A 13,060-nucleotide genomic window follows, 5' to 3' on the forward strand; every position below is an offset into this window, starting at 1 on the left:
GAATTTACAAGCCCCTGGTGAGTCATACTTCCTCCCCATCCAAGAGCACCGGAGGTTGTCAGTCAAAATGTCGTCATGGTTTTAACCCGCCCACAGACTCTCTGCAAGGACAGACTGATGTGTACTAGGAGTAGGAGCTCTGAAACATCTTGAAGTCGAGTCCAGGTGACCTGGTCCAGTCTGGGAAGATTGACCAGGATGGCTGAGTGTCTACACCAGCGCTGTCGACCTTCTCATTCTCATTTCCCTCTCATAGTTACAGCAGAGAAGTGATGGTTTATGAAGTATTCATCCTCAGTTGGTGCCCCCGACCGCCCCGCCGCCTCCGCCGCCGACTAACCGTTTAGACGTGTCTCTAACGAGCCCCGCTGTTCACCGTCGGCTCCGCCTCTCATCAGCGGAGATGTTGGCGAGCTGGGATCCAGTTGTTTGGACGTCTTGGCTGACTTGATTGGTGCTCGGTGTCATTACAGCGCGACAGTAACGAACTCTGATTGGCTAATTAGTTAATGGAAGATGAATAGCTGCTTAATTGACATGAAAGTGTCCAATCCCTACAATTAATGTTAATTACCAGGCAATTAGGCAGAGAAAGGAGAGAACGGGAGCGAGAGATGAGGGGGCTGACGGGGGAGGAGAAAGGGAAGGTTTGGTTCCTCGTATTTAACCGTTATTCTGCCCTACTGCCGCCCGTCACAAAGAAAGATGGAGAGTCGTCCCCAGAAGAGAGACCAGGTCAGCATGAGGAGGAGCGCTGGAGCCGCGAGACATCGCCAAAACCCCCCACGCCAACCTTGTGTTCATTTACAGTGGGGAAAAAAAGTATTTAGTCAGCCACCAATTGTGCAAGTTCTCCCACTTAAAAAGAGGAGAGAGGCCTGTAATTTTCATCATAGTTAAACTTCAACTATGAGAGACAGAATGGGGGGAAAGAATCCAGGAAATCACATTTTAGGATTTTTACTGAATGAATTGGTAAATTCCTGGGTAAAATAAGTATTTGGTCACCTACAAACAAGCAAGATTTCTGGCTTTTACAGACCTGTAACTTCTTCTTTAAGAGGCTCCTCTGTTGTCCACTCGTTACCTGAATTAATGGCACCTGTTTTAACTGGTTATCAGTATAAAAGACACCTGTCCACAACCTCAAACAGTCACACTCTAAACTCCACTATGACCAAGACCAAAGAGCTGTCCAAGGATGTGAGAAACTAAATTGTAGACCTGCACCAGGCTGGGAGACTGAATCTGCAATAGGTAAGCAGGTGGTGTGAAGAAATCAACTGTGGGAGCAATTATTAGAAAATGGAAGACTGGAGGATTGGGAAAATGTTAGATGGTCAGATGAAACCAAAATAGAACTTTTTGGTAGAAACACAACTTGTCGTGTTTGGAGGAGAAAGAAAGCTGAGTTGCATCCAAAGAACACCAAACCTACTGTGAAGCATGGGTGTGGAAACATCATGGTTTGGGGATGTTTTTCTGCAAAGGGACCAGGACGACTGATCTGTGTAAGGAAAGAATGAATGGGACCATGTATGGTGAGATTTTGAGTAAAAAAACCTCCTTCCATCAGCAGGACATTGAAGATGAAACGTGGCTGGGTCTTTCAGCATGACAGTGATCTCCTTTTGAAGACTTACAGAAAACATTTGACCTCTGTCATTGCCAACAAAGGGTATATAACAAAGTATTGAGATGAACTTTTGTTATTGACCAAATACTCATTTTCCACTATAATTTGCAAATACATTCTTTAAAAATCAGACAATGGGATTTTCTGGATTTTATTTTAATTCTGTCTCATAGTTGAAGTGTACCTATGATGAAAATTAGAGGCTTCACTTATATTTTAAACTGGTTAAATAATTTTTTGCCCCACTGTATTCCTCTTTTCCATACAAGCTCAGCTTTTCTTTTCTTATTTGGGGATGTTGATTGTTGCCCTCCTGTGCAGTGCTGTAACTATGGCAACAAAGATCAGTGTGTTTCTCTGCAGATTTGGTCTGAAAACAGTCTCAGGTGTGGAGTCGATGGTTTGGGTGGATGTTGAGTGTTTGCTCAGAGACTCACACACACATGTGGCCTTCATCCTGAACACACACACACACACATACACAAACCGCTAGACTCCGCTGTGCTTCTGCCCGCTACCTGTGGAGCTAATGGTCCTCCAGTCACTCACAAGGCAATTAATTACCGTGGTGATGCTCATTAATGAAGGTTTCACCCCGCTGAGACTGCATGTGTGTGTGTATGCGCATGTGTGGTTTTCCGTGAACATGGATTTCATCTCGGAGCTTGTGACCAGCACAAGGACATCTTGTGGGAACTGACGACGTTTGTGGACGTGTGGATGGTAGCACGAGGAGCCTGGAGGCCTGCTAGAACCACTTGGCTGGATTGCAGATCATTTATGCTACGAACTGATGATACTGAACATTCATTCTCATCACATCTGAAACCAGGACTGGGAGCTCAGAGACCAGGACTAGTAGAAAAGACAACATGTGCAGTGCACCAACACACATAACAGTAGACACGAGTTGATACAAGTTGTAAACTATACACCTTAGTTTTCATGTGGAAAAAGGAATTAAAACTTAAAATAAAATTGAATTATGAAAGCTTGACGAAAGCTTTAGCGATAGCATCCGCCGTGTGTGTGGAAACTCTTGTGAGTAAAGCACAACTCTTCACACTAGAGCTCCAAATGTCACTTGTGAAGCCGACTGACACGATTCTCCGCCTGCATATGGGCTAGGGTTGGATGTGACTGTAAATAGTTTGGTATAGCTCCGGCGGACATTCATCAGTGAAATATTTACGACTCAGCGGCGTGTACCTTGGATCCAAGCAGCTAACGAGGCGTTTAAACCCAATGTCAACGAAAAGCGGCTGATGAGCAAAGCATATGAATCCATTACCTTACGATGTAGTTCTTTATTTTTCTTGCTGTTGCTGCTGTCTTTTATAGGTCTCTGTTACGTTCAGCTGAGTTAGCAGCGTTGCTGCACGCTCCTTTTCTTTTTCTGCCTTTGAAAACTCAGTATACTCCTTGATGTGAGAAACTTTCAAATGTTTTATCAGGTTTGTTGTTGAAATTCTTTTGTAACATTCCTCATCGGGGTATCTCTTTTGCAAACTGCAAATTTGTTGTCCTTTTCGGACATTGTAAAACTCCCAAACCGACGAGGCCATTTTCAGTGTTGATGCTCTGTAGAGACTGCCTTAGGGGACCTGGGCCTGAGATATATATATATGTGTATATATATATATATATATATATATATATATATATATATATATATATATACAGTAATCCCTCGCTATAACAGCCTGTCCTAACTGCATGCGACCGTCCGACTATCGCGTCGCACTGCGTGGCATCGGACGCTCTCTGTCACACTGACAGCGTTATGGGCCCTCACATTATTTTGATTGACAGCTGAAACTCGCTTTTTAAAAGGCTGATTTATGGTTCCGCGTTACACCAACGCAGAGCCTACGGCGTAGGCTACGCCGTCGATTTTACGCGGAAGCATAAATCAGCCTATTCTCGCCGCACTACCCGCCTGTGCGCTCCTGAAAGAAACTCCTAAAAAAACTCCTAAAAGAGTAAAGAAACAAGTAAAAGGTGGGTGAGTACTTGTTATCTTCCTACGTTTGTGCTTTCTAAACAGAAAACAAGCTTGATATTATGATATTTAAATGTTCTTCTATTTTCTTCCTGCCGCTCGCATTGAAAGCCGGTTGAAAGCGCTGTAGGAAACAGTCACGGATGAGGAACGGTTGATCCAGTTAGTTGAAATGAGAAGTTATCTCTATGATACCTCCTCATTTCACTACAAAAAACATCAATAAAGTGGCAGAAAGCAATATTATCTTATTATTATTATTATTATTATTATTATTATTATTATTATTATTATTATTATTATATATTATCTTATTATTATATATTATTCTCTTATCAGAAACTTCCAGCTCCCTGGCGATCTCCCTCCAGCCAGCTGCTTGCATCCTGATGAGGGTGCGAAAATACAGTCATATCACTCCCATTCTCAAAACCCTCGACTGGCTCCCTGTATCACTCCTGTATCACTCCGGATTCAGTACAAGGTCTCTCTCCTCACCCACCGATGTGTTCATGGAACTGCCCCGGCTTACCTCATGGATCTCCTCACTCCTCAGACATCCTCACGCTCCCTCCGTTCCTCCTCCACCTACCTCTTAAAAACCCCCAAAACTCTGCACAATGGGTGATCGAGCCTTCAGTTCTGCTGCTCCTCGCCTATGGAAAGCCCTACCAGACCACCTGAGGGGCTTGCAGACTGTGGACGCTTTTGAACGTGGCCTAAAAACCCACATTTAAAAAAAATCCTTTTCCAGCTGATTTTATTCATCATTCATTGGTTGATTTTAACTTGTAGCACTTTGAGATTTGTTTTAATGAAAAGTGCACTACAAATAAAATGTATTATTATTTATTTATTTATTATTATTTATATATTTATTCAGGAGCAACATCTAGTGTCCTTCGGTCTTTTCAGTTGGTTCAGAGATCAACCGGAGTGTTCACATATTCAGGATGAAAGCAGTCTTGCGTGTCTCAGCTCGTGTGGACAGCTGACAGAAACCAGGCGTGAAAACACTGAAACACATTGCTCTCACCGGCGGGGTTTCCGTTCATCCATCACAAACTGCTAGCAGCTAAATCCCTCTCCGTGTCTCTGCAGGGCTGTCCTCAGATCCTCCCCACTGCTGACATCTTGGTTCCCGCCGGGATGGTCCGTCCAATCACGCTGCGAGCTCGGAACCTCCCCCAGCCTCAGTCGGGCCAGAAGAACTACGAGTGTGTGTTCAACATCCAGGGAAAAGTGCAGCGCATCCCCGCCGTGCGCTTCAACTCCTCCTGCATCCAGTGTCAGAACACCTCGGTGAGACGCACTACACTACCCAGCATGCACTGCTCCTGAGAACACCTAAACACCATGTTTGCACACATCTCTACGTTTGTATTTGCAGGTTCTTTGTTGTGATTTTTTTCACGATCAGAGTAACGCTTCAAGGTGGTACTTCATGGTCAGGGTCACGGTCAGGGTGACACTTCATGAATCTGAGTGTCACTGCGGTAAATTATTTCATGTCTTTTCTTATGGGACCAACTCAGGACTGTTTCACTGGTTCAGTTTTGATTTGTAATCCCACAGAATCATTTCAAAACCAGTCTCTGATTTTCTGTCCATCGTGTCCTCGTTCCTGCTGCGTGCGTTCATGGTCGGGCTCGTCTTCGACGCGTCTCCACACAAACACAAACACTCACCCACACAGAGAGTCTTTGTGAGGACTTTCACTGACACAGTTTACAAGTCCTTGACCCGGACCTGGACATCAGTCCAAGAAAGACCTATTCAACAGCACAGATTGATTATTGTCCTCTGCATAGAATACACTCGCCAGTTACTGTCGTTGGTTCTGATAACACACACACGCGCACACACACACACACACACACACACACACACACACACACACACACACACACACACACACACACACACACACACACACACACACACACACCAAATGTTGTCCGTCTGCTCGTACTCATTTCCTGTCCTTCATCTGTCTCCCTGTCGGCGACGCTGCCCCAAACACACCTCACACACACAAACACATGCACTGACATAGCGCTGCTGCAGCAGACAACAGCTCACACACACACACACACACACACACACACACACACACACACACACACACACACACACACACACACACACACACACACACACACACACACACACACACACACAGATGGTCACTGTGTGTCTGAATTTAATTAAGTTCCATTCCCAGTGGAACTGGGCCAACCAGCACACAGACATACACAGAATCTCACTCGTGTCCAGTCTCTCGGTTGAAAATTATTCGGGGGAATTTTTAACCCTGTTTGGTTTTTTTCGGGGGTTTTGGGCTGATATCGTTTCAAGGAAGTCACGTCGTCTTTTCAGTTTTCCAGAACCGTTTGTGAGACGTTCTGGTGTCCCGGGCAGCTAATTTGAGTTGTGTTTGTAGCGGCAGGTCCAGAGTTTTGACCCAATCACTTCTGTGAGCCGGAACATACGTCAGAATCACATTTACACATAACATGTTAGCTCAATCATTTAAATCATTTAAGATTAAAAAGCAGGGGTCTTCATGCAAAGCCTTGTGGTACACCAGCATCTACAGACAGTTATTCCAAAGGTCTCGTCTTACGCCAGTGTTTCCCAGCCCCGGTCCTCGAGCCCCCCGTCCTGCATGTCGCAGGTGTCTACTTGTGTCAACACACCTGATACTAAATGAAAGTCATCAAGGTTTGCACAAGTCTGTTGATAACTATGTCATGTGTATCAGGGTGGTGTTGCAGCAGGGAAACTTCTACAACCTGCAGGGCAGCGGTGCTCGAGGACCAGGGCGGGGAAACATCAGCATTCGCAGCAACAGCCTCAGGTTCATCTTCAGAACTGCTGTATGCCTGTATGGTGTGCAGAGGCAATCCTCTGATACCACCCCTGGAAATCAAAGTCCAATCCAGGAAAACCAGAAATACTCTTTGGATCAAAGAGGAAAAGAATTAGGATTGCTGGTCAGGCTCCAATAAACAGCGTATGCCAACATTTGTAGCTAGCCAAGCGCCCTCAGAAAGAAAGAAAGGAAGGAAGAAACTAACCAAATATGCAGAAAAAAAGCCTGACTTGTATTTAAGGTGAAGAAAGTCGGTTGGTTCAGCTGTCGCTGGTTACCACATGACGAGGACTTTCCAACCGGAGAACTGAGGCGGTACGAGACGTGGCGGCCGCAGCGTCTCTTCAAAGTCCAGCTTGAACCAAGAAACTGAGAGCGTGTCCTTGTTACTAAACACCAGGGCAAAGTAAAACGTGTTCAGGTCTGTCTCCAAAACCAGTTAGTGCAGCACCATCACCTGACAGCAGCGCCACACTGAGGTCACGCTGTGAAGCGTAGCCGTTGCTGTCGTCGCCCTGATCCTGCTCTGCGTGAGTTTGTGGTTTGTCGGTTGAAGTAAAGCTTTCGTGAACTCTGGATGTGTTAGCATGCAGGTGTAAACATGAGGAACCAGCTGTCTGCAGCGCACCCGTCCACATGCTGCAGACATGTAAACATGACGCCTGTCGTTAGCCTGCTCGGTCTGGACGTGATGGACGGTCATGTGATGAGGCCAGGATGTGGGAGAACACGTGATAGATTACAGCCTGATGGGAGCTGTCAGCGGATGGCTAATGACGCCACGTTTCCCTCGTCCTCCTCCTCATTTATCCCGCCATCTTCACCTCCAGTTATTCCACAGGGACTTCGGCTAATTCCCTCCTGCTCTACATGATCTTTTCTGTTTTTCTTCTCCTTCTTCTCTCGCTTTTTACTCATCATTTTTCGCCTCAGTTCTCCGGGTGGAAAGTCCTCGTCATTTTTCTCCTCTTTCTTCAACTGCATTGTGATGCAGAATGTGGTGAAAGAAACGCTTTTAACTAAATAATCGAAACACGTGTTCAAAGTAGTGGATTGAAACCAGGACTAGAGGACCTGGAACCTGGACTAGAGGAGCTGAAACCAGGACTATAGGAGCTGAAACCAGGACTAGAGGAGATGAAACCAGGACTAGAGGAGATGAAACCAGGACTAGAGGAGCTGAAACCAGGACTAGAGGAGATGAAACCAGGACTAGAGGAGATGAAACCAGGACTAGAGGAGCTGAAACCAGGACTAGAAGAGATGAAACCAGGACTAGAGGAGCTGGAACCTGGACTAGAGGAGCTGGAACCTGGTAACCCATTGGTCGTCCCAGCCTCGTAAAGACCAGCCCTGTGGAGTGTTGATGATGATCTGGTCCGTCTACTTGTAAAGGTCCTGCACAGGTCAGAGATGAATCTGGGATGAACACAGGATCCAGCTGCTGCCAGAGGTCCGTCATCTAGACGACGTCCAGCTCGTGTCTTTCAGTCAAGTCTGACATGCAGCCTCCAAGGCGAGATACATTTTTTCCACAGACCTTTTCCAGACCAACCAGAATCGGCCGCAGCAGTCTCTCCGGCTCTGTTGGGTTTTTAATCTCAGCTCGGAAATTACGTTTCCTGGAGGTGCTAAAATCGCAACGGTGCCCTCAGGTTTAACGCAGCACCACCTGGTGGACATCTGAGGAGCTGCAGCCGGAGCCGTGTAACACCAACGTGCATGTCCTGTCGCCCGGCACCTGTGACCCCATGGGGACCAGGCAGGGGTTACCATGGCAACCACAGAACCGCCATCCAGCGGTGCCCGCCAGCACGGAGACGTTGAGGCCCAGCAGGAGAGTGACAGAGAGCAGAAAAAGGAAAAGAAACAAGACTCTAAATCGTCTCGAGCTCATCATCCCAGTGGGAGAAATATTTCCCTCCGAATTACTGCGAATAACAAGCCGAGTGACACAAAACATACATCATGCAATTACATCCAAGCGCTCAGCTGGTCCCAGGAAGCCAATAGACTCAAATGTGAGACTTTATGAAGACGTGGAGAGATGGCAGGTTGCTCTCCGCAGAGCTTTGAGGATAGAAGATGGTTTAACCCTCTCAGAGATGCACTTTTAGCACCGCTTCTAAAACCGGTGAAACGACGTTTCTGAGGATTGTGACCGAACAGCTCTGCTCTGGTCTCATTGGTCTGAAGGATCACCTGTACATCAGACAGATTTGTGTCAGGTCACCTCGGTGGGCGTGTTCTAGCCGGCTTCTGCTCCACCCGTTTGCTGAATCCACCTGTGGCACGTTTGGCTCGGTCCAGATCTTCTTCAGCTCCTCTAAACCCGTGGCTGACGCCACGGAGGGACCGTCCAACATTCGTCAACGTTCCAGACAGAAGATGAGGCGCTCGTCCACTTCTGTCAGCAGTGAAACAAACGTACTTTCAGGTTTACAACTCCTGGCGTCTTCACAGCATGCGCCTGCAGGAGATCAGCTTGACACCAAAACAAAGATAAAGGATCAATGCCAAAAGTGATCACTATTAATCACTCTCCCTGTTCAGTGACTGAAGTGTTCCTGAAGCGTCTCTCCTCACGCTGATAATTCAATCAGTCCAAACTTTATTTATCCCCAGAGGGGCAATTAGCAACTGTTAAAGAGCACGTGCACATACAGACGTCTTTTGTCTCTGTCAGCGCGTCCCCGTGGGTCGGTGGGTTGGGAGTGTTCAGGTAGGACGGGTCGCCGTGTGGTTCTGTTGGAGCGGCAGATGAGCAGCGTTCAGCAGCATCGCCGCTCATCATCATCTGTGGAGTCGGGAAGTGTTCAGCAGCACTTTGTCCATGAAAGTGTGTGTGTGTGTGTGTGTGTGTGTGTGTGTGTGTGTGTGTGTGTGTGTGTGTGTGTGTGTGTGTGTGTGTGTGTGTGTGTGTGTGTGTGTGTGTGTGTGTGTGTGTGTGTGTGTGTGTGTGTGTGTGGGGATGAGTTATGATGCTGCTCTGCTGGGCTCAGCTGGCTGCTTTTAATGGAAAATGAGGGCATTAGAGACACACAGCTCTCTGAAGATTGGTTCTGGTATTTCACATATTTCAGCTGTGTGGTCATCACTCAACACACACACACACACACACACACACACACACACACACACACACACACACACACACACACACACACACACACACACATATAGCTATTCTGCGTTTGCGAGGACCTTCAGTGCATTCACAGACTGATCACCTGAACCATCAGGACATCAGCCTGCTACAGGCCTGAACCTGAACCTGAACCAGAACCTGAATCTGAATCTGTCCTCTGTCCCCCCGACTGACACGAAGTCCTCGAGTGGTCCTCGGTGCTTCTCCGGTCCCGCTCACTCTTCTATCAACCCCAGCAGATACTTCATCTTCATTAACCATATAAACATGTCGTTCTGACCACTAATGTCTGGATCCAGACCTGCGGTTCCTCTACCGACCGCTATGATCTGGATCCCAGTAGGTTCATCTCCAGGTTAAAATGTGCAACTTTACAGGTTTCAGCTCTGCTAGTCCTGGTTTTAGCTCTGCTAGTCCTGGTTTTAGCTCAGCTAGTCCTGTTTTTAGCTCAGCTAGTCCTGGTTTCAGTTCTACTAGTCCTGGTTTTAGCTCAGCTAGTCCTGGTTTCAGCTCTGCTAGTCCTGGTTTCAGCTCAGCTAGTCCTGGTTTTAGCTCAGCTAGTCCTGTTTTTAGCTCAGCTAGTCCTGGTTTCAGTTCTACTAGTCCTGGTTTTAGCTCTGCTAGTCCTGGTTTCAGTTCTGCTAGTCCTGGTTTCAGTTCTGCTAGTCCTGGTTTCAGTTCAGCTAGTCCTGGTTTTAGCTCAGCTAGTCCTGGTTTCCGCTCAGCTAGTCCTGGTTTTAGCTCAGCTAGTCCTGTTTTTAGCTCAGCTAGTCCTGGTTTCAGTTCTACTAGTCCTGGTTTTAGCTCTGCTAGTCCTGGTTTCAGTTCTGCTAGTCCTGGTTTCAGTTCTGCTAGTCCTGGTTTCAGCTCTGCTAGTCCTGGTGTCAGAGTTCAGCTAGTCCTGGTTTCCGCTCAGCTAGTCCTGGTTTTAGCTCAGCTAGTCCTGTTTTTAGCTCAGCTAGTCCTGGTTTCAGTTCTGCTAGTCCTGGTTTTAGCTCTGCTAGTCCTGGTGTCAGAGTTCTGCTAGTCCTGGTGTCAGAGTTCTGCTAGTCCTGGTGTCAGAGTTCTGCTAGTCCTGGTGTCAGAGTTCTGCTAGTCCTGGTTTCAGTTCTGCTAGTCCTGGTTTCAGTTCTGCTAGTCCTGGTTTTAGCTCTGCTAGTCCTGGTGTCAGAGTTCTGCTAGTCCTGGTGTCAGAGTTCTGCTAGTCCTGGTGTCAGAGTTCTGCTAGTCCTGGTTTCAGCTCAGCTAGTCCTGGTTTCAGTTCTGCTAGTCCTGGTTTCAGCTCAGCTAGTCCTGGTTTCAGTTCTGCTAGTCCTGGTTTCAGCTCAGCTAGTCCTGGTTTCAGTTCTGCTAGTCCTGGTTTCAGCTCAGCTAGTCCTGGTTTCAGTTCTGCTAGTCCTGGTTTCAGCTCAGCTAGTCCTGGTTTCAGCTCAGCTAGTCCTGGTTTCAGCTCAGCTAGTCCTGGTGTCAGAGTTCTGCTAGTCCTGGTTTTAACTCTGGTAGCACTCGTTTCTAATGTTTCAGTGACATTTGAAATGAGGACGTTTGACAGATTTGATCAGAATTAATGTAAAATATATGAGTTAATATCATTGTTTAGCATAAGCTAATTTGGCGAAGCTGAAACCTGTAAGATCGTTCCAGGTCTATTTGCTCCACCCATCTTCCTTTGTGGATTTAACTACGTTTGGGCTAGGTCAGTTCTCACCAACATCATCCGTTAAAAAAGGCACACGGGTCAGAAAACCTCTGGTGACATCATTACAGCGGTTTTATCCGTTTTATCCGGTGTCGGTGCTTGCAAAAGGCTGCATCTCAGCAGGTCTGACTGATTTGGATGATTGACACCTCAGTGGAACCTTCACCGCCAAAGGAATCCACATGACTCCAGGTATCATTCAGTCAGACTAATGAAAAGATTGGATGCTTCCTGGACAGATAATCATGTCATCCAGGTTCTGTGAGCTCCTACCGGCAACAGAAACAGTCTTAGACCTGCGATTCCATCAGTCTGGAGTTCCAAATCCTGATCGTGGTGAAAAACTTGAGAGAGAAATCCAAGGTCGGCTGTGATGTTGTTGTTTGACTGATAGCCCGGTGGGTCTTCGCCTCAGGCTGGTCATCGTCACACGACTTTCTGTCTCTTTAAATTATGAAAGTTGAGCTTTTCACATTTGTATCATGCTTTGTGTGTGTAAATCTGTGGCCTCTTCCCCCGGTAACCATGGCACCGGTGATGATTGGTAACAGTGAGTAACAGTTAGGCCCCCGACACTTTTATGTTTTTGTTGACCAAACCCCCCCAGTATTACCACTGATTTACACGGAACCAATACAGAACTAAAAACTTAGAAACCACTTTCATTCAAATTCTTTTTTGTTTTTTTATCATATCAATATTTCTATCGTACACGTAATTTAATTAAGGTCCAGAACAGCTTTTAGTATAATATGATCTAGAAGGTGAGTGTTTGGGTTCGGCTCCACAAAACGTATCTAAGTCTGCGCGATGTCCTACTAATGATAGTCACGCGAGTGTGTGTGTGTGTGTGTGTGTGTGTGTGTGTGTGTGTGTGTGTGTGTGTGTGTGTGTGTGTGTGTGTGTGTGTGTGTGTGTGTGTGTGTTTGTGTGCGTGTGCGTGCTAATGAAATGAGCAGCAGAGCAGAGTCATTAAGACACATTGATTTTCAATCTTTTAGAAAACTCAGCTTGTCTCAGCTTTCTGTGTTTGTGTGTGTGTGTGTGCGTGCATGTGTGTGTGCTGGATTATCTGGTGCTGCTCAAGTCGAGCTGACATATTCAGGACGCAGCTTTGTCTTTTCGACCGCTCTCAGAAAGACTTGTATTGTTCGCTACATAAAGACTACACACACGTGCACACACACACGTGCACACACATGATTCTACTGTCAGTTGTTTCCTCCGTTAACGTCTCATTGTGTCAGATGAGAGCAGCAGGTAGATCAGGGTTCTCTGGCTGTGTTTTGCTGGTTACCATGGAGACCTGCAGCCACTCTGCTCTACGTGTGCACGTACGCTGACCGTGTAAAAGACCTGGCTGAACCCTCGGTGATGCCACCCATGGGTTTCTGAAGGCAACTTTACTGCGATCAGGCCACAGCCGAGCCCGTTTTGGCAGATCCAGATCCGGGCCAGATACAGGCCTGATCCTGCTCAACAAGAGTAATCCGGGGAAACCCTGGCCCGCAGGTTCTGGCCTGAATGAGGCTGTAAGTGGAGTCAAGGTGGAAGGAGGTGTCTTTCATGTCTTCGTGGTTACGGTAAAGATGGGCGTCCTTCAGTAATGACAGTCAACGCTTTCACAGTGGGCAGATTCAGTTCTGGATTATCTTTTGCACCGTCTCTCTGTGTTTGCACGCTCGGTCCCCCCGTCCTCG

The 13,060-nt window shown here is 46.9% G+C and overlaps 1 protein-coding gene across 1 annotated transcript in view; it reads left to right on the forward strand.

The window, feature by feature from the left end:
* plxna3 (plexin A3) overlaps window positions 1-13,060 on the forward strand; it is a 117,256-nt gene that overhangs the window by 77,320 nt on the left and 26,876 nt on the right. Inside the window, exon 13 of the mRNA XM_061735689.1 lies at window positions 4,740-4,940. Coding sequence (XP_061591673.1) covers window positions 4,740-4,940 — 201 coding nt within the window. The remainder of the gene's footprint in view (window positions 1-4,739; window positions 4,941-13,060) is intronic.

This window comes from Cololabis saira, chromosome 12 (assembly GCF_033807715.1).
Source record: "Cololabis saira isolate AMF1-May2022 chromosome 12, fColSai1.1, whole genome shotgun sequence".
Classification (NCBI taxonomy): domain Eukaryota; kingdom Metazoa; phylum Chordata; class Actinopteri; order Beloniformes; family Belonidae; genus Cololabis; species Cololabis saira.